Source organism: Babylonia areolata, chromosome 3, assembly GCF_041734735.1.
Source record: "Babylonia areolata isolate BAREFJ2019XMU chromosome 3, ASM4173473v1, whole genome shotgun sequence".
NCBI lineage: Eukaryota > Metazoa > Mollusca > Gastropoda > Neogastropoda > Buccinidae > Babylonia > Babylonia areolata.
Genome location: NC_134878.1, coordinates 64,736,647 through 64,759,140, shown reverse-complemented (window position 1 = coordinate 64,759,140; position 22,494 = coordinate 64,736,647). Strand labels below are relative to the sequence as shown.

At 41.4% G+C, this 22,494-nt stretch overlaps 1 protein-coding gene across 4 annotated transcripts in view; it reads left to right on the top strand.

The window, feature by feature from the left end:
* LOC143280205 (uncharacterized) overlaps positions 1 to 22,494 on the top strand; it is an 81,951-nt gene that overhangs the window by 4,911 nt on the left and 54,546 nt on the right. For all 4 annotated transcript variants that reach the window (XM_076584825.1, XM_076584827.1, XM_076584826.1 and 1 more), the window contains exons 3-4: positions 16,844 to 16,918; positions 18,273 to 18,333. In XM_076584825.1, the coding sequence (XP_076440940.1) occupies positions 16,844 to 16,918; positions 18,273 to 18,333 (136 nt within the window). The remainder of the gene's footprint in view (positions 1 to 16,843; positions 16,919 to 18,272; positions 18,334 to 22,494) is intronic.

Genomic DNA, 22,494 nt, shown 5'->3' with positions numbered 1-22,494 from the left:
GTGATAAGGAAAACAAGTCAAGACTGGACATGTATACAAACTAGCATTCAGTGTAGAAGTGCGTAATATCAGTATTTAAGTATAGTAGAGACTGTAGAGTTAATATTTGTACTCTTTGTGACAGGCGCAATAGCCAAATGGTTAAAACATTGGACTTTCGGTCTGAGAGTCCCGGGTTCAAATCTTGGTAATGGCACCTGGTGGGTAAAGGGTGGAGATTTTTATGATCTCCCAGGACAACATGATTTTTTTTATGTGCAGACCTGCTAGTGCCTGAACCCCCTTCATGTCTATATGCAAGCAGATCAAATAGGCACATTAAAGATCCTGTAATCCATGTCAGTATTGGGTGGGTTATGGAAACAAGAACATACCCAGCATGCACACCCCCAAAAAACAGTATGGCTGCCTACATGGTGGGGTAAAAATGGTCATACACGTAAAAGCCCACTCGTGTACTTAAGAGTGAACATGGGGGTTGCAGCCTACAAACGCAGAAGTTATCAGTTTATGATTCAGTGCACACACACACACACACACAACACACACACACACACACACACACACACACACACACACAACACACACACACACACACACACACAAACACACACACACACACACACACACACACACACACACACACACACACACACACACACACACACACACACAACTCACTTGACATGTTCTGTCAGTGTTTCATTGGCTCAGATCTGTTGACTGTGCCAGTAGTGCAGAGCAAAAAAAAAATTTTTTTTCCTTCAGTGTTCTACTGGATACAACTTTCAAAGTTAAAGCATTTTAAACATATATATCTATTCTGTTCTTTGTCAGTTTGATTCTTTGTTAAAAACAGATGCTGGTGGTCTTTTTCTTTTGTCAGTTGTTTATTATGTGATGACACTGGAAATTTTGAAAATGTACATGGCAAGTTCACTATTTCATGAAGTGTCACTTGCACAGTTTTGTTCAAGTCAACAGGAGTATGTTGTGTCTGCTTTTAGTTTTATGGTAACAAGAGGTGATCCAAAAATAAATATGACGAAGTAGTACAGTTGAACGATGCATGTTCATAAATAATGGACAACAGCTCTGTGGTACATGATACATTAGTCAGTTAGTGTGATAAGAAATTAACACATTCATATTTTAGTTCTACTTCCAGATGTATCATTGTCAACTTAATCAAAAGTGAAAATGATGATAAGGACTTTCCACGAGTACATAGAAAACAATTAATGACACGTCACTTTGAGACTTGTCTTCTGCATATTTGTGCTTTGAATTTGAACAGTTTCAGTTGCAGTTTATAAGAAGCACTGTTCTTTTATCCCAATGCATGGAAATAAAGAAAACATGTTCTTTACTGGCTACAGAAGATAAGTAAAGGAACGGAGATCCTTTTTTTCTGGGGTGGACAGGTCTCACGAGAATACCATCATGCATTGATATACCTTCGATTTCATCTTCAGAGGTCATGGGGTTCACTGGCACAGGCACTCCGACGGAATCAATCAGTTCTTCCGGTTTATGGTATTGACACAGTGATGTTGAAAGACAGTGATGCGAAGCATAGCACTTTTTGTTAAACCGCATCCACCATCGTCAGTGTTGACGTAGGAAACAGATCATTGACAGCAGGCTGCTTGCTGACGTATCTCACTAAGTTGAAGTTCTAATGAGTAACATAACACTGATGCAGTGCAGTTTCCTGTAGCATACCCAAGAGTGACAGAGCTAAACTAACAATGACGCTACCATCATTATCGGTACCATATCATTTTTGATAAAATTATGTAGAACATACTTTGCTATACTTTGTTTTTGATTGAAATTATGTTTTGGTACTTAATCAGCTAATTATATATTTTCAAGCAGAAAATTGGAAAGAAAAAAATTAAAAAATCTTTAGTTTAACCTGATGAACACTTCCTCAATTCCTGGATTAGCACCTGTAACCTTGCAAATCCTAAAGACAGAAATCCTTTGCTCTGATCACAAAGCAGTTTATTGCTTTTAATCTTCCCGAATCTTTCTCTTGGTGCTTTTCCCCATGCTTTCCTTTGATGCAGTGATGCATTTTAGTTTTTATTTTCAATATTTGTGTAGACTACACAGAACATGAATAGTGTAACTGTAGGCTTTTGATTTATTATAGATTGGGCAGTTAATTTTAGGCACATTAGGTACAAAATTGAAGATTTCTATTTTTGATGAATTCGGACTTGGAAGTAAAAGAAAACTGTTTGCTGTGCATTCTGATGTTGTGGGAGACAGATAAGTGATGCGTGGGTGGGGGCGTGAGTGGGTGTTTACATTGCAAGGCAGGAAAAAGGGGGAGACCAGATTATTCTGGTGTATTGGATTGTTGGAAGTTGGATTAATTAAAATCTTAGCTTATTGGGTTATTGTGAAATACATTAATGCCAGGAAACATTTCATCATTATTTCAAAATTCATATTTAGTTTGACCCAGATTTGTCACAAATAAACTAAGTAGTCACCAAAACAATTTTTTTATTGTTGGTGTTTTTTGTTTTGTTTTTCTTTGTTGTTGTTGGTAATTAGAGTTCAGAACTAAATTCACAACTTACCCAAAAAAATGTCCAGGTTGACATCTGTTGTTCTGCTAGAGTCACTTCAGTCAGGAACCCTCATCTTCTGCACTCTGATGTTTTGTTGAGCAGTGTGCCATACCAGACAGACTTTGCTAATGCAGTTGGTTACACATGTGTGATGGAAGTCAAGTTCTTGGTTTTTATGCTTTACACATTTGCTGTATTGTGTAGATTTCTTTCAAGTCCATGTTCCTGTTTCATTTTGTGACTCTTTTCAAATTTCACAACACACATAAATTTTGTTGATAAAATTTGAGCTTTGTGAAATATTAAGAAAACCGGATTTGGACAGGAGAAAAGGTGTCATTTTGAGGGGTGTCCTTGAAATGGAATTGCCACATGCTGTTGGTCAGGCTTTATCTGGTGATCCCACTAGAGTATTTTGAGGCTTTGTTTAGAATTCAGTCAGTTCTGTACAAATCCAGAATCCAGAATCTATGTTATAAAACCATGAAGGTTGTATCTGATTGCATTTCACTTTTCAGGAGATATAATTTGATACCTGATGTATGCCAAATACAATAGTTATGTCCCCTGGTAATGGTTTTACTTTTATACAATTGTTTTGTGTGTATGCGCCCATTACCTTCAGGTGAATAGGCAATAAACCAATGGGAAGAAGGTGTTTGCTTTTGTGATTCTTTTCAGTATAACATTACAAAGAATGAACAGACTTTGATAAAATAACTTAGCCCTGCTGCGGGTTTTCAAACTGACTTAGGTAAAAGAATGACACTTGTTCAGTCATACACTCATAGGATGAATGTGAAAACATTTTCTTTTGGAAAATGGTAATGGTTTTGTAGGGTTGAAGAAGAATTTTTTAAAGAGTATAGGTATTACAATTATGATACCATTGGAAGTGCACACCATACCTGGCTGTGTAACAACTAAAATAGGGAATAGGAGAGGACAGGCTGAGCAAAAACAGTGAACGTCTGTGGCATACTGCCACACTGACCTACCATTATGCTGTTTTTGTATTTGAGTTTGCTTCCAAGGATCACTGAAGGATCAGTAAAATTCTGATACTCCTACATATTGCACTGAACAACTGAAGAATATTTGGTTATTTTGAAGGATAATATTCCATAAATATACTTTTGTCAGCTAAGAATAATCACACACCTAACACAGACAGAGGACCTTCATATAATCGCCCCTGTCAGCAAATTTTGATGCTGTTCTGTTCCAGTTTTAGCTTGCCAAGGCCTCTGTTACGCTGATGTTGGCGGCAGTCTGTTGCGTCATACTACAAAAGTGGAAATCAATACGCTCAGTTGCGTCATATGTGTGACAGTTGATAGGTTTGATCCCTCTGCATGTTTGCTCTTCCAGTGAACGTGGACAGAGCTCATTCTGTGTTGCCAAAAGAATAAATTATAATAATTCATACAGTAGGGGATCTTCACAGACAGAAAGGTTTGTGATGAGTTGATACACATGGGGAAGGTTGGGAATTATTTTGATTCTGTTCAACAGAAAGAAGTGAAACTGAGAGAGAAAGGGTGTAGGGTGTGAACTGCAGTAAGCTCTGACGTATTTAGCATGCCTTTGTTCAGAGCCTCAATCTCTGTGTCTGTTGTGTGTGTGTGTGCATGTGTGTGTGTGTGTGTGTGACGTATGTTATTGATTTTTGTGATACCACTACCAGGTACTCCAGTGCTTGCATTGTGTGCACACACATGAACTGTCGAGTGTCTGGTGATTGTTTTCCCCATGCCACATACTGGTGTAGAATAGATGGAACCAGAAAATAATCTCGGAAATGTATTTGTACTCTGTAAAATGACATACAAAGTGGAATTTGATTTTAACGTAAGATGCATGTATTTTCTTAGAGTGCTCAGTTATGAATGTTCTCAGTATCTCTGTGTTCTCTCTCTCTCTCTCTCTCTCTCTCTCTCTCTCTCTCTCTCTCTCTCTCTCTCTCTCTCTCTCTCTCTCTCTCTCTCTCTCTCTCTCTCTCTCTCTCTCTCTCTCTTCTTCTTCTTCCTAATCTTTAATGCAGTTTAGTTGATATTTTTATTTCAGAATTCTCTTGTTTCTTTGTTAACTTCTTCTCATTGTTGTCTCACCCACCCCTCCTATCTTTCCCTCCCTCACTTTCCTCCCACTATATCTGCCTATCACATATCAGTTCAGTATACCCTCCCCTTCTCTTCTCCTCCCACCATTTCTCCCCTCCTCCCTCTTTCCTCCCACCTTCAGTACTCCCTCTCCCCTACATCTCCCTCCCTCACGTCATTGCCACACAACCCCATGGTTTGATAGTGGGGGGATCAGCATGTGTGTGCTGGAAGTGCAGCTTTTCGTTTGCACACATTTATAGTAGGCGTGGTTTCAAGTACAGTATTGTTTGTTGTTTTGTTTTTGTTTGGGGTTTGTTTTTGTTTTTAAACCCTGGTACGATGTGTTGTTTATTGAGGTGGGAGGGCCAACGAGCTATGTGTAGAGACAGGATGGGAAAAGTACCTGGGAGGTCAGAGAAATGCAACAGACATGAATCTTGGGATGGTCAGACAATGCATTCAGCTCTTGTGTCTTTCTTGGGTTGGCGATGGTGGTTTGTTTCAGAAGAGGGTCTTAAATTAGTTCAAACAAAAGATTTACCTCCATTTCATTCAGTTGCTGATTAATAAAATGCGATTTTACCAGATTCCCGGTTTTGTTGTTGTTGTTTGGTGGGGGGTGGGGGGGGTTGTTTGTTGTTTTATTATTCTTTAAAAAAAAAAAAAAAAAAATAGTTGAATGTCTTGTTACTTTTAGATTTTTCTGAAATAGTATACCAAAATTGAGTACAGGATCATCAATATTGTATATATTTTTTTCCATTTCCCGTTCATCCTCTTCACACATTGGCACTTGCATATGCACACACATTCATTTGCATGTATGCACATGTATACATGCACACACATCCACACACAGTTGACTGCACAACAAGAAAACCACCAGCTGTGCTTGTCAATTGCTCAGCCCAACACTTCAGAGAACGAACGTCTCAAATCTGACAAGTGACACAAACAGAGCCACCAATAGAGGTTTTGAAAACTTATGTAGAAGGTTCCGTTATGTAACAAGTAGCAGTCTATTGACATGCCAGTTGTGGCCTGAAGGCGATCGGCCGATCAATGGGTGTGGAGAATGGGGACAGTTAAAAATAGATCTGCCTCAGACCGGGCAGACAGCCAGACCCAGATTCACTGCAGTCTGTTTTTTTGCTGAGATGCCAGGGGTGGAGGTGAAGGGGTGGGGAGGGAGGGAGGGCTGGATGCCATGACCTCATAGAAGGTTGGTAAACTGGGACACTGGCAGCTCAACCTCCAAGACAGCCCTCCTCAGGCCCTATATCATGTATATGATACAAAAGGGTCAGTGCATGCACAGATGGGCTGACACAGTTGTAGGTTCTTTGTTGTGGGTTGGTATTGCAGGTGGAGCTTGGTACTGCCACTGAAAATAGATGTGCATGGGTTGAGTTAAAAAAAAAGAAAAAAAAAAAAGAAATAAAATGGATAAAAACCACGGCTGAATGTTTTGTTATCTGGGTTTACAGGTTCTTTGACACACTGACAGTGACATACTCATACCTTGACACAGTAAGAGGTTTACTGTTATCAGTCTGTCGCACAGTAGGATGCAGGGGTTGAGACAAGTGATACCAGAGTATGCACTGTAATGCAGGCCAGCTATCTTGGTTAACAGATATTTGATCCACATTCATACATTGACCTTCTTGGGGGTAAATTGTGGTTTTTATTTTGTCTGGCTGTTGGCTGGTGGGGTTATTAGATAACTGGATGTGCTGCAGGAAAATGCAGACTTACTGGATTTAGAAATTGGTGACATGTTATTGCAATGTAATGTATAGGCTATAATAACTAGCTGTTTGCTTGTTCTACAGAAGTTGTTTTTAATCTGTTTGACTGCCCAGATAATTATGATTTTTGTGGTCAGTTGGCTTTAAACAGCAAGCAGTGGTTGACTGATTGTTTCATAATTTTTCCAGACCAGAGTAAGGGGGAGGAGTTGATTTAGTTTTATCATTTTCAGTTTGGACGTTTTTGTGGATATGAAATTTCTTACTCATACTGGTTGCCATGTTTTTTTGTCTGTCTGTCTGTATGCTTTTTGTGCACTGTGAAACGTATGGATAAGAGTGTTCTCTGGATCTCTTTCAGCTGGATACTGATAACTGATACTAGTGATTACGCAAAGTATTGCATCCATTACTTCCATTCAATGCTATTTAAGTTTCCATTGTTTTTTCCAGTAGCATGACAACTTTTGCAGTATAAACTTTTATGTGTGTGCTTTGTACAGTTGTTTTTTTTTTTTTAATAATAAAAATAATGACAATGATAATATAGTACTTCTTTGTTGTAAAAGATTGTCTGTGGCTAATATAGTAATAATGTATTCATTTATTGGAAACCTTAGGTACCATGATCACTCTTTACAATTACATACCTATAGAGGACTAAACACGCAGGGCATATATTTTTTGCCCACGGTACCCCCGTCTATTTTTAGATCAGACATTCATGACGCACGTGCGGGGAACATATGACGCCTTCTGAGTCAACCACTGGGGGCACACAGACACTGTCTTGGACATCAGCCAATCAGAGAATGGCTTACGTTCATTTTAGTGTGCCAAGAGGATTTCCCCTGGGCAGCATGGTTGCAGGAAGTGTTGTCACTGCTGCGGATGTTTAGTCATGAACTGTCATGATTCATGGAGCTGTTTCTTGTTGATAAAATAGTCTTGAGTCTTGTTTCATTATCACAGTATCAGTGCTTTAAGTTTGAAAATTATACATGTTTTTGAAAATTATGCTCGTTCTTGGAACGACTACAAGACTCCCCGCCCCTCATTTCAAGCATTCCAAATGCAGTGGGTATGCATGTTAAAAGGTTGACTATTCTGCAGGCAATTAAAAGTTGGTGTGGTATGGTGGTGAATAATGTTCCTTGAAAAAAGCCCTTTGTTTCCCCCCCCAGTAGCAAAGATCTTGGTAGTTAATAATTCTGGACAAAAATAGATGTGAAAAACATCACACAGTTGTTCTTGTTCATGGGGTATTTTATTTGATCTTTTGAGATTGATTTTTTTTTTCTTATTCATAAACAAAAAGTAAAGAAATTCTGTTCTTTCATGGTTTGCTCTGCTGCGCTTCCATTACCTTGTCTCTGCTGCCCTGCACACTAAACTCACATATACACTCATGACTACAGTGTCATCTTTAGTATCCACATGCATGGTTACACACTCTCTCCCCTCTCTTTCCCCTCTCTCTCTTACATACACACACTCTCTCTCTCTCTTACACACATACACACACTCACTCTCTCTTTCACACACACATGCTCACTCACCCACTCTATCTGTGCGGAGACTGTGTCTGAATAGCATGCTTCTGTGTGCATTTGACATGCAGTTAAGAAATCATCTCTCTTCATGGGCTTTTTCTTGTCCTTCTTCCTGCTTATGCAGGGATTTTAAAGCTCAAGTTAAAAAACTATTGATTTCACAAATAGTTGTGGTAGATTGTACATGCACTTTTTGGCATGCTACATTTTGTTGGGATGGAATGGGGTGGCCTGGGGAACTAGATGGCATTTGGAGGGTGGTTCTGAAACTCCTCTTTCAGTCTTTGTCGCCGAGTCTGTGCATAAATGACCACACAGCTCTGATGGAAAGGAAGCTGTAGTCGGTCACTCAACCTGAGATGGTGCGTCACAGATTATACTTTAACACCAGTAGCAGCCGTCCTTATGCTATCAGACTGAATGAGTGTGTCACAGATATCATTATCAGGTGTATTATTCTACATTCTTCCTCATAAAGCACAGCTGGGGTAAATGAAATATAAACTTATTTTTCAGTATGTTTTGTTTGACTTCAATTAAGAAACAGGGGTCAGACTGATGCACTTGTTTTTTGTTGTTGTTTTTTTTCTAGAACATAATTCATGATATAAAACCTTTTTCTTTTGAGTTTTGCTGGTGACTCCCAGATTTCATAAAAATTATACTCATAATTTTGGCCTGAGATTGTTTGAATGACCCTCAGTTTAAAATTGTAATGAATATAATGGTGTCATGATGAAGCAGTGTGTTTACATGGGAAGAGACTTGTGCTCTGAACCAGTCAGGAAATGACTCAACACGCCCCCACCTCTTGTCAATTAGAAGACTGGCATTATGTTTCGTATTATCAGTCAATGTGCCAGCAACATTGTCGGTCAGAAGACTGGCATTATACTGCATACATGTTTGTTCCCCAGCAGACTTTATACTGTGTACATGTATGTTCCCATGGAGACCCGCCCACCATCACTTACGCATTGTGGTGCTGTGCTCACCCATTGTCTGGAGTTTTTCATGAATTTATGTGACTTCCATCGTTTTCACTGTGGCTTGTTCATTGAACAGTCAACCTGTGTAAATGTCGGTAGGTTCTGTTAGAATTGAAGAAAAAAAAAACCAGCCTCTTTCCATTCATGAGACTGGCTTGTGAACAACTTGAACACCTTGTAAAACAAGACTTCAGCTTCAGACATGTGAGATGCCATGTGTCTCCAGCCTTTTGTTTCCAATGGCCTATTTAGATAAATGTTTCTTGAGTTTCCGGGGGAAAATGTTACTGTGTCACCCTTTTGCCAGGTCACTGAGGTGACTGAATCATGTGGCAGATTCATTGTTCTTCTGCTGCTGTTCTTTGTATAGACCGGTTGCCATTGAGTTATGTGCCTTCATTTTTCAGAACAAAACAAATCTGTCCCCACTTCAGAGTTACCAGGAAGATAATGGGTCCAATACAAATTGAAATAATGAATAAGGATGTGTTTTGTTTTCTATGGTGGGTTGGTACATTGTAGAACTGTCTCCCTGCTGGGTGAATTTTAGCTTTTTAAATGCTGAGATTGCAATTTTAATGTGTCCGCTCATCACCCCCACCACTCCTCCAAGTCCTCTCACTCTTTCTGTTCTCTTCTATCTCTCTCTCTCTCTCTCTCTCTCTCTCTCTCTCTCTCTCTCTCTCACACACACACACACACACACACACACACACACACACACACACACACACACACAGCAGCTGTAGCAGTAGCAGCAGCAGCATGATAAATTTGGCAAGAAGAAATACATGATCCACACCAGTAGAAAGAGCTGTTGCAATAAAAGAAGACTGGACAAAGAAACCAAATTCAGAGACAAATAGTTATTTTGTCACATTTGTACCACCCACTTTATTTGCGTGACATTTCTTTGCAGGAGTTAAAAGATGGACAATAAACTCTCACACACACACACACGCACACACACACCCTTACGTTCAACCCTACGCACGTACACAGATTGAGCAACAGAGCTTTTCTTCTGCGTTTTGCATTTCCATTTAGCACTTATTTATAGATGGTGTGTGGGTTTTGTTGTGTTGTTTGTGTGTGCCTGTGTGGTATTGTGTATTTATAATTTTATGATATTTATATCTTTTTCCTTTGTTTTTTCACCTGAACTTGATGAAGCAATCACATGTCCACATAATTTTGATTGTCGTAAACTGCCCCCTCACCCCTCACCCCTCCCTATCCCATTGCTTGAAGGAACACAGTTAAATTATACTTGTTTTCTAATGGTATGAAATAAAATTGTGTGTAACCATGGCCTTTGTTCATCCTTTGTGTTCCCCCCCCCCCCCCCGGGGGGTGGATCATAGAAGGGAGGTAAAATAAGGAAGTGACCGACTTTTTTGGCGGACGAAGGGCTGGCCGCCCAGCAAACCCCCAGACACTGGGAGACAGACAGACTGACAGCAGGCGACGACGACCTGTCTGCTGGTCGTCTGCTGACCCGCTGCTGGCCCCCTCCTCCCCGCTTTCCCCACTCCCCTTCCAGACTTGTGTATTGATCTGCTACGTACGTACTTTACCTCCCTCTTATCTACCCCCCCTCCACCAACCCATACCACAGCCCAGCGGCTGGGTTTGTCTGCGCAAGCGTTTTTTCTTCACCCCCTGTCAGTACACGTGCGCTTCTGTGGAAGCAGCCAGCGGGTATGGCCGAGGATCTGGATGTGGCGGTATTGATCTTACTGTAAGGCAGGGAGGTGAGCCAGTTGGAAGGATGCCCATGATGTGAATGTAGACAGGGGGGAGGGGGAGGAGTGGTGCTGGGGAAACGTTGGGAGAGGGGCATGGGGGAGGCTGGTAAAAAATGCTATCAGTATCTGTGGGTGGTTGGTGGGTGGGTTTAGAAACCAGACTGTTGGGTCATGAATTCATGTAACCTGGATAGATTTTGTTGTTGGGATTTGGAGTCATGATGTGTGTGTGTGTGTGGAACAATGATATCATTGGCATCTGGAGCATCACTTGTCTTGCTCTCCTTTTTCACACAGTATCTCTGTCTGTCGGTCTGTCTCTCTTCCTTTCTGTCTCTGTTGCTCTGTCTCTCTCTCTCTCTGTCACTCTCTCTCTCCCACTCCTTCACCCCTCCCTCCCCACCTCTCTCCAGACCAAACCATTCTTCCCCACACATCTGTCAATCAATAAAACGATACAATGCAGCCCTGCCTCTGTGTGTGACAGTAGTAGGTGGTGAAGTACGTCTTACTGTTGTGGTCGATGGCTCCTCAGGTGCACACCATTGTCGGTGCACTTCTCCCCCTCACCACTTTTTACACTCTTTCTCCCCCCCTTTTTTTTCCCACCCCTGCAAAAAAAGTGCTTTCTTTGATTGTACGAATGCACACAATCAGCATTTCAGAACAGCTGTATATACCAGTTATCAAAAGTCCAAAATTCACACTTTTTTTCAGTGGAGATATTGTGATAAATCAACTAATCTAAGGTTACTAAAATATGTATGTGTATATATATATATATATATATATATGTATGTATGTATGTATGTATATATGTATGTATATATATGTATGTATATATACATACATATGTTTGTGTGTGTGTATCATATGCAACCAAACAAAACCTACTGACAGTATTACCTGAAATAATTCATTTATTAGTTTTAACCTTTTTAAATGTTAACAAAACTGAAGGTTCCCCCCAAACAAAGAAAAGGCATGTGTGTGTGTGTGTGTGTTCAGATGCTCCTTTCCATCGCTTTGTGCTGCACTCCCAGTCTCAGCCTTGCTCAGCCCACAGTTCAGTCAGCCGAACATTGACCGTTTTTGGCCTAGTCACATTGAAGCCAATCAGCCAAGTTTGTTCCTTGAAGAGGAAGGTTGGGAGTGGGCGGGAGGAGAGCTAAGCCGATTGAAATAGATTTTTAACTCTGGCAGGGGGTCATCCGTCAGTAAGTGAATGTTGTTGAAGGGGTGTTTATATACATAGGCATGGAGTGTGTGCTGACACATGCATGCCTATGCACAAAATACTTCAGTCTGTGTTTTGTTTATCATTGCCTACCTTCACTGAGGTGGCAGAATGGTTGATGCTCATCTGCCATTACACAGTCGGTGAGGGTGTGGGTTTGAATCTTGCTCTGGGCGTTTCTCCCGATTTAGACTGGAAAATCCATCTGAGCAGCTTGTCCTTCAAATGAAAGGATAAATTGAGGTACTATGTGCAGAACCCATGGCAACGAGAGTGTTGTCCTCTGGCAAAATACTTCAAAACTAGAAATAAAAAAAGAAAACAGAAGTCCGTTCTAGGCACACAAATGCGCTAAATGCCTGACAAAGTGCATTGGGTTATGCTGTCAGTCAGATATCTGCCCAGCAGATGTGGTGTAGCCTATATGGATTTTTCTGAATGCAGTGACGCACACTTGAGAAACAAAACTAAAAAAAAAACCCCAAAACTGACACATTCGATGTTTACAGTTCATGGAACTTGCCTTTGAGTTTAAAAGCAGATCATGATGCTCTCTCTCTCTCTCTCTCTCTCTCTCTCTCTCTCGTTACATTTAGGTTTACTGCTGACTGTGACACCCACCTGAGGTGATGTCTCAAAAATAACCATCCCATTCCCAGAGAAGGAGGCTCAACAGTATTGCATAACAAGAAACTGATGCAGCCATTACATGGCAGTGAGAATGCCTTTTTTTCTGATGTCAGAGAGTGAAAGTCAGAACTGCAGAATGGAAACCTGGCACTCAACTGAACTATGCTGATGCTGGTTCTGATGTGTGCCTGTTTTTCTGTTAGGTGTTTTACCAGCTAGGCAAGTCATAGTTGGGACACAACTGACCATCATACATACTAACGTATTGTGTAACAATAAGCACATGAGATTTTTTTTTTTAAATTTTAAGCTGTTCAATTTTCTAAGCATGTATGCTTAGGATGCTTTTTTCAGTGATGAAAGTAGTAACACTTGGCAAGGCTTTCCCACACACTGTTTCAGAAATAGAATGTAGCTGTTAGAACATTTGAAACACTGCCAGCCTTCCAGGTACTTTAAACAGCTTGCAGTTTTTGTCGGTTCAGATCAGTTATACACAAATTACAGTACTCCATTCTTATTAAAAGGTCTAAAACTGCCGGGAACTGAGGAAGGAGAAAAAAGTATTAGGAGAATTTCCCCAGAACGTCAGAAAGCGTCATTGACGAAAGGAAGGGGATTCACCCAAGCCACAAGCAGCCTGGGAAATTTCTGTGCCGTGTGCAAAAATAGGATTGCCTGTTTAACGCAAACAGCAGTCTTGAGGAAGTCTCCGAGTTTCGTCCAGTGTTATTTGCTGTGTCGTTTGTTTTCTTTCCTTATAAGGTGGTCATTAGTTTTGTGAAACAACAAAGTATGTAGCTAATCTGTGGTTGGTGTACCGGCTGACATGCATGACACTGACGTTCTTCATGTTAATGAGGAACTCTTTTGAGAACTGGAGTGATTTTCTGCATCTGTAATATGTTGGCCAGTTTTTACCCTCGGTAACTGCCTCATTGATTGAATTTCCTTGTTACTAGTGTGGCATGGATTATGAAATTGATTATTGAATAAACAAAAAGCCTATTTAAAAATGTTTTGATGATTTCAGTAAAATGAGCAGTTCATATTTATGTTGGCACTTTCACAGACTAAAGAGAGCGGGCGAAGGAGGGAGCAATGTTTGTGTGAAAAAATGTGTACACCCAATATTGAATTTAAACTGAATTGTGTAGTGTAGAGGGACTAGAGTCATTCCCACTAGATCCCAGCATAATTGATAGAAAGATGATCAAATGACACTGGTGAGATCCACTATGTTTGGTATGACACCAAACCATGCTTTGCTGAAGTTAGCTCTCAGTGATGAGAACTGGAATTACCGTTTGAAATTACGATGAAACAATCAGTGCGGCATTTGTTTTCTGAGAGAGCTTTGCTTTCAGTTGTGCAGTGTGTTTTTTTTCATTGTCTTGATTTAACTTATAGACGATACATGCAGGTGTATACACTCTCACAGACATGCATGCATGCACATGCACATGTGCAGAAGAGATGGATTTCACAAACATGTTATTACACATGACGTGTAGAATGTACAACATTGCCACCATTTTTGTCACAAATATACTTGCAGTTGCACATAATCAGGTTCATTCTGTCACAATACACCTAAAGTTGAAGCACTTCTATCCCCGAAAGCGGAGTATGGCTGCCTACATGGTGGGGTAAAAACGGTCATACACGTAAAAGCCCACTCAATGTGCATACGAGTGAACGTGGGAGTTGCAGCCCACGAACGCAGAAGAAGAAGAAGAAGCACTTCTGCATGGTCATATTTGATGGACACTAGAACAGTTGAAAGTGAAATGCTTCCTGAAACAGAACTTTCACTTTTTACTTTTTGTTCTTTCTAGTTGCTTTGTTGAATTTGGTTTTTAAAAAACAAAACAAACTCCCACTAATTTGACATGGAGAGGGGGGGGGGGGGGGGAATTGCCTCACATAGCAAAATCTTACAAATTCTCATAAACCAGTTATGTGAGAGTGTACATGTATGTGTGTTTTTCTGAGTTTCCCAATTTTCTGAAAAAAAACAACAGCAAAGATAAAAAAAAAAAAAAAAAAAAGCCCCCACATGATCAATACAGCAGGATGTATTGTATGTTTATTGTTAGTTTTTCCTGGTGCATGAAACTGCAGCTGTTTCCCCATATGAACTGGCAGTTGGTGTGTGTGTTGGGGAGGGGGGGGGGGGCTGTTGGTCCACATTGCATGCATGTGCTGAACATCCCCTTCCCTCCTCCTCTTCCCTATCTCTCCACCCCATCTGCTGATGATCAGTGCTGATTGTGGAAACATCACTCATGTATGCACACACACACACATACATACACATGAAACACATGAAAGTTCAAAACACAGGAGCAAGATTAATCTTTAGAACCAAAAAGACTGACAGTATCACTCATCGTCTGCATTCTCTCCACTGGTTACCAATTTCTGCCCGCATTCAGTACAGAGTTGCAGTTCTTCCTTCAACTCCATTTTGGGTGCTGCTCCTCAGTATCTGAGAGAATTGATTCAAACCTACACACCCCGTCGACAACTCAGATCATCTTCTGATTCACGGCGGCTACTTGCTCCCCGTGTTAAAACCCCATCCTTCGGTGATTCTTCCTTTTCTTATTCAGCTCCATATGTCTGGAACAGTTTACCTCACAATCTTTACCACTCTCCTTCACTTCAATCTTTCAAAACTGGTCTGAAAACACATCTTTTTGAAAACGCCTATCCATAGACCTTCCATACCTTTTCAGTTATAAGCCATGCAAACTCTCTCTCTCTCTCTTTCGTTGTGTGTGTGTGTGATTATGTAATATGTGTAGTCGCTGAATCTGTTTTATATTATTGTGCCCTAAATCATTATTTTTCGTCGTCTTCTTTCTTTTGTGAGTTTTTGCGCATGCGCGCGTGTGTGTGTTTGTTTATTGTGAAGCGCTTTGAGCTCTCATTAAGGGAGGAAAGTGCTCAACAAATGTCCATAATTATTATTTATTATTATACACATTTACACACACACACACACACACACACACAGACACACTTGCACAGGTACACACACACACACACACACACACACACACACACACACACACACACACAGATTGACATGCACGCACGCATGCACACACACACACACACACACACACACACACACACATATATATATATACACACGTACGTACATGCACATGCAGTCAGTGCAGCTGTCCAAGAATGCTTCTGAACATACTGTGTAGATTTTTAGAACTTGCGGGTGTAAATTGTTCATCATTGAATTGGCATGAACGTGATTGATGAATTACATGTGACTCCATGCAAATGATAAGCATGTTGTCTATTACTGCCAATGAATGAACAGTAAATAGTACAGTATCCCTCACACTTACCTAACTACTGTTCATAGTACAGTATTCCTCACACTTATCTAACGAAAATGGGCAGCAGCTGTGACCACAAACATTGTGCTGAAATGGTGAGATAGTGTGGCCACTCAGCAGAGAAGCAAGTCAATGTCACTTCTATTATACTAAAAGCACTTTCTCTGTTACTGCAAACTGCTTCTTCCTGCTCATTGACGTGTGACTGCATATTGACAACAAGCAATCAGGTTATCAGCAGGAAGAAACCTGCTCCAGGGAATTCCATGAGAGGGGGTTTTCTGGGAAGTTATGTGTGGGCAGTTATGTCAGTTTTGCTTTCGAGCACTTCCTCAAAATTGGTGTGGTGTGATGTCGTTTCTGCCTAAATAAGGCAACAGGAAACATGAAATTGATCTATCTGTGGTTGGAAAAACAGTAACTAGAATCTTTCATTTTACTATTTTTAGTCGTATTTATGCATGTGTGGACACACAGACATGGGGACACACACACACACACACACACACACACACACACACACACACACACACACACACACACACACACACACACACACATGCCATAGTGGAGCAGTGGGTTGGTGAATAAAACATCCAACAGGGAAGTGAGGGACCCAGGTTCAGTTCCAGTGAGATAATGATCTTTTTTCTTTCTTTTTTTTAAACATTTTCATTTGTTGATGTTATTTGCAAAGTTATATGGAAGAAAAGGCCTGATTAGATATATATTGTGTTTTCATGGAATTAACAGTTCTCTTGTGTTGTGAAATACTGAGCATATCAACATGAATATTTATGTACTTTGTCTTTGAAAGAAAAAAAGTCTCCTTTGCTAATTGAGTTAGGTGACCAACAGTATGTTTTGTATTGTGCAGAATGGCATGCGAGGAACACCAAGAGCTGAAAGAGATAGTGGAACACCGCATACTGCAGGACTATGATACCAAGTGGTGAGTCCTGATAATATATTATACTGAGGATAATGATGATTGATGGTCATTATTGTCTTCATCAGTGTCACCTTCTGTGACAGAAGCTGGCGGTACCCCAGCAAGAGAGTTATTTGTATTGTTTGCTGCATTTTATATACTGACACCGTTCTCTTATTTGCGGTATGGATAATGAGGAAAGAAAGAATAAAGTAGAACGCATCAGTCTTAGTCATATTACACTGAAGAGCACACACACCTGTGTATTTTATTGCAAACACACAGCAAGTCAAACATGCGCACTTTTCAAAGTAAGTACTTCGAAAAAGGTAAAATAGAAAAATGGTAGCATCAAGGCTGTATCAGCTTCGAACCTTTCGTTATCATTTTGGAAAATGTTACACATCTTCAAACTTGCAGTGATAATTTAGGTTTTGCTTATGCTTTGGGGTGTAACTCGGGCTGTGTTATGCATCAAAGGTTTGCATTCACATGACTGAGGAGATTTACATTAACAAAGGAAAAAAAGAAAAAGCTGCCCACTTGCTCTACCCTGTCTTGCTCACACTTTCACTTTCTCTGCACAGGCTTGTGTGTGCTTGCTCTCTCTCTCTCACTCTCTCTCTCTCTCTCTTTTAGGTGTGGCAGACTCTGCACACAAGCACATCTGTTCGAGGAGAGGTGAATAATTGATTGCACCTGGAATGAACCAGAGTCCTTCCTTTCATCATGCAGACAATCTGCCTGATTGATAGGGAGGAGTTGACAAGTTTCGTTGTTGTGGCATTTGGTTTTGCAGACAGCTGAAGCCACGAAGGTGTCAGGGAGTCTGTGCAGTAGTGAGTCTTTTTATGAAGACATCCTTTATTGAACGTAGATCCCATCAGTGCAAATGTTTAATTTTTGAAAATCTATAATACTTTCAGCATGAGCAGAATTTTACATTTGGAATATTTCATATGTTCTATGTAAATGTGTATCTGAGTCTGGTATGTCTGCTTCTGTCCAGTCACAGATTAACTGAACATGATAAGTTTCTACAACTGGAGGTTGCCAGTCATGTCACACATTGTCATATATCAGTAGTGCGCACTCGGTTTCCCTCCCAGATTAACACACATACATTCTTGTACAGGTGCCAGTGCATGCACATCCCTTTGGTGAAGTGTATGGCTTGACAAGTTCATGGATCTCTGTGTTACCTATATTTGTGGGGAGGACAAGTTTTTGATGATCAGCTTGAGTAAAGATGATGTGCAGTCTAGGGTATCAAAGTGCATGTCTTGTCAGCCAGTATTGTCATAGTCTTTCAGGCGTCCTTGTCGGCTGATTGACATTGGATACTAATTGATTGTCTTTTTGGTTTCTTTTTCAGCTTTGAGAGTATCAAGAAAGTATGTGAGCGGTATAACAAGGCTGTGGACAGTTTCCGACAGGTACGGATGCCAGAAGTCAGGTTTTAGTCATTGGTTTTTTTCCATTGTTGTTTTGTGTTGCTGTCCTTTGGTGTTGCAGTTGCTTGTTAATTTTATCTTTCTTTGTGTGTGTGTGTGTGTGTTTGTTTTGTTTTCATATGTGTCTAGTTTTTCTCCAGAGATATGTTATATAATGTATAATAATGTTGAGTTATATCTATTGCAGATCTCTGTTATAAAAACGTGACTGCAAACTGCTGCTCTCTGTAGGTTGTGCTTGCAGTTTTTTTTTTTGTTTTTTTTTTTTAACAGGGGATTTGGGTTGAGGTTTTCTGTAATTGAAGGAGGCCTGTGTTATTGTGTGTAAGTTATTTGTTTTTCTGAGCAAATACGAACCAGTGGAAAGAATAGTTTTGGCTGGCAGAAAGCCTTGAAGGGCAAGCTCACTGATGGAGAAAAGACAACCCATTGCTTTGACCAGGAGCCAGTCTGTACTGAGTAGTTGTCTCCCCTTATAGGGTTGATGTCTGGTCACATTATGGAAATAAATAGATTCATAAATAAGGAGGAAGAAAGATGGAGAAATAAAGAATACTGGTTTGGGTTTTTTAGGGACAATGTAGCATTGTTTTCATGTTGTATTTTAGCATCCATTTTTGAATCAAACTTATTGTTTATTTTGGTTTGGAGAAGGGGTTGGTGGCAGTGGGATTTATCATGGGGAAGAGAGAAACAGAGGCATGGAAAATGAGGAATAGAATAATGACTGTGTGAGGCTGGAGTGCATGTGTGACAAATGCTGTTTGTGTGCAGCTGAAGGACAGTTTATGGCTTTATCCAACTAACAGTACCTGAGAGAATAGGACCAGGACAGCCATGTGGTGCTGGCTGTAGTGTCTGTGGTTTATGGCTTTATCCAACTAACAGTACCTGAGAGAATAAGACCAGGACAGCCATGTGGTGCTGGCTGTAGTGTCTGTGGTTTATGGCTTTATCCAACTAACAGTACCTGAGAGAATAGGACCAGGACAGCCATGTGGTGCTGGCTGTAGTGTCTGTGGTTTATGGCTTTATCCAACTAACAGTACATGAGAGAATAGGACCAGGACAGCCATGTGGTGCTGGCTGTAGTGTCTGTGGTTTATGGCTTTATCCAACTAACAGTACCTGAGAGAGTAAGACCAGGACAGCCATGTGGTGCTGGCTGTAGTGTCTGTGGTTTATGGCTTTATCCAACTAACAGTACCTGACAGAATAGGACCAGGACAGCCATGTGGTGCTGGCTGTAGTGTCTGTGGTTTATGGCTTTATCCAACTAACAGTACCTGAGAGAATAGGACCAGGACAGCCATGTGGTGCTGGCTGTAGTGTCTGTGGTTTATGGCTTTATCCAACTAACAGTACATGAGAGAATAGGACCAGGACAGCCATGTGGTGCTGGCTGTAGTGTCTGTGGTTTATGGCTTTATCCAACTAACAGTACATGAGAGAATAGGACCAGGACAGCCATGTGGTGCTGGCTGTAGTGTCTGTGGTTTATGGCTTTATCCAACTAACAGTACATGAGAGAATAGGACCAGGACAGCCATGTGGTGCTGGCTGTAGTGTCTGTGGTTTATGGCTTTATCCAACTAACAGTACCTGACAGAATAGGACCAGGACAGCCATGTGGTGCTGGCTGTAGTGTCTGTGGTTTATGGCTTTATCCAACTAACAGTACCTGAGAGAATAGGACCAGGACAGCCATGTGGTGCTGGCTGTAGTGTCTGTGGTTTATGGCTTTATCCAACTAACAGTACCTGAGAGAATAGGACCAGGACAGCCATGTGGTGCTGGCTGTAGTGTCTGTGGTTTATGGCTTTATCCAACTAACAGTACCTGAGAGAATAGGACCAGGACAGCCATGTGGTGCTGGCTGTAGTGTCTGTGGTTTATGGCTTTATCCAACTAACAGTACCTGAGAGAATAGGACCAGGACAGCCATGTGGTGCTGGCTGTAGTGTCTGTGGTTTATGGCTTTATCCAACTAACAGTACCTGAGAGAATAGGACCAGGACAGCCATGTGGTGCTGGCTGTAGTGTCTGTGGTTTATGGCTTTATCCAACTAACAGTACCTGAGAGAATAGGACCAGGACAGCCATGTGGTGCTGGCTGTAGTGTCTGTGGTTTATGGCTTTATCCAACTAACAGTACCTGAGAGAATAGGACCAGAACAGCCATGTGGTGCTGGCTGTAGTGTCTGTGGTTTATGGCTTTATCCAACTAACAGTACCTGAGAGAGTAAGACCAGGACAGCCATGTGGTGCTGGCTGTAGTGTCTGTGGTTTATGGCTTTATCCAACTAACAGTACCTGAGAGAGTAAGACCAGGACAGCCATGTGGTGCTGGCTGTAGTGTCTGTGGTTTATGGCTTTATCCAACTAACAGTACCTGAGAGAGTAAGACCAGGACAGCCATGTGGTGCTGGCTGTAGTGTCTGTGGTTTATGGCTTTATCCAACTAACAGTACCTGAGAGAATAGGACCAGGACAGCCATGTGGTGCTGGCTGTAGTGTCTGTGGTTTATGGCTTTATCCAACTAACAGTACCTGAGAGAATAGGACCAGGACAGCCATGTGGTGCTGGCTGTAGTGTCTGTGGTTTATGGCTTTATCCAACTAACAGTACCTGAGAGAATAGGACCAGGACAGCCATGTGGTGCTGGCTGTAGTGTCTGTGGTTTATGGCTTTATCCAACTAACAGTACCTGAGAGAATAAGACCAGGACAGCCATGTGGTGCTGGCTGTAGTGTCTGTGGTTTATGGCTTTATCCAACTAACAGTACCTGAGAGAATAGGACCAGGACAGCCATGTGGTGCTGGCTGTAGTGTCTGTGGTTTATGGCTTTATCCAACTAACAGTACCTGAGAGAATAGGACCAGGACAGCCATGTGGTGCTGGCTGTAGTGTCTGTGGTTTATGGCTTTATCCAACTAACAGTACATGAGAGAATAGGACCAGGACAGCCATGTGGTGCTGGCTGTAGTGTCTGTGGTTTATGGCTTTATCCAACTAACAGTACCTGAGAGAGTAAGACCAGGACAGCCATGTGGTGCTGGCTGTAGTGTCTGTGGTTTATGGCTTTATCCAACTAACAGTACATGAGAGAATAGGACCAGGACAGCCATGTGGTGCTGGCTGTAGTGTCTGTGGTTTATGGCTTTATCCAACTAACAGTACCTGAGAGAGTAAGACCAGGACAGCCATGTGGTGCTGGCTGTAGTGTCTGTGGTTTATGGCTTTATCCAACTAACAGTACCTGACAGAATAGGACCAGGACAGCCATGTGGTGCTGGCTGTAGTGTCTGTGGTTTATGGCTTTATCCAACTAACAGTACCTGACAGAATAGGACCAGGACAGCCATGTGGTGCTGGCTGTAGTGTCTGTGGTTTATGGCTTTATCCAACTAACAGTACCTGAGAGAATAGGACCAGGACAGCCATGTGGTGCTGGCTGTAGTGTCTGTGGTTTATGGCTTTATCCAACTAACAGTACCTGAGAGAATAAGACCAGGACAGCCATGTGGTGCTGGCTGTAGTGTCTGTGGTTTATGGCTTTATCCAACTAACAGTACCTGAGAGAATAGGACCAGGACAGCCATGTGGTGCTGGCTGTAGTGTCTGTGGTTTATGGCTTTATCCAACTAACAGTACCTGAGAGAATAGGACCAGGACAGCCATGTGGTGCTGGCTGTAGTGTCTGTGGTTTATGGCTTTATCCAACTAACAGTACATGACAGAATAGGACCAGGACAGCCATGTGGTGCTGGCTGTAGTGTCTGTGGTTTATGGCTTTATCCAACTAACAGTACCTGAGAGAATAGGACCAGGACAGCCATGTGGTGCTGGCTGTAGTGTCTGTGGTTTATGGCTTTATCCAACTAACAGTACATGAGAGAGTAAGACCAGGACAGCCATGTGGTGCTGGCTGTAGTGTCTGTGGTTTATGGCTTTATCCAACTAACAGTACCTGAGAGAGTAAGACCAGGACAGCCATGTGGTGCTGGCTGTAGTGTCTGTGGTTTATGGCTTTATCCAACTAACAGTACCTGAGAGAATAGGACCAGGACAGCCATGTGGTGCTGGCTGTAGTGTCTGTGCTTTGATGATAAAATGAGAGAATAAAAGTGAAGGCCAGAGT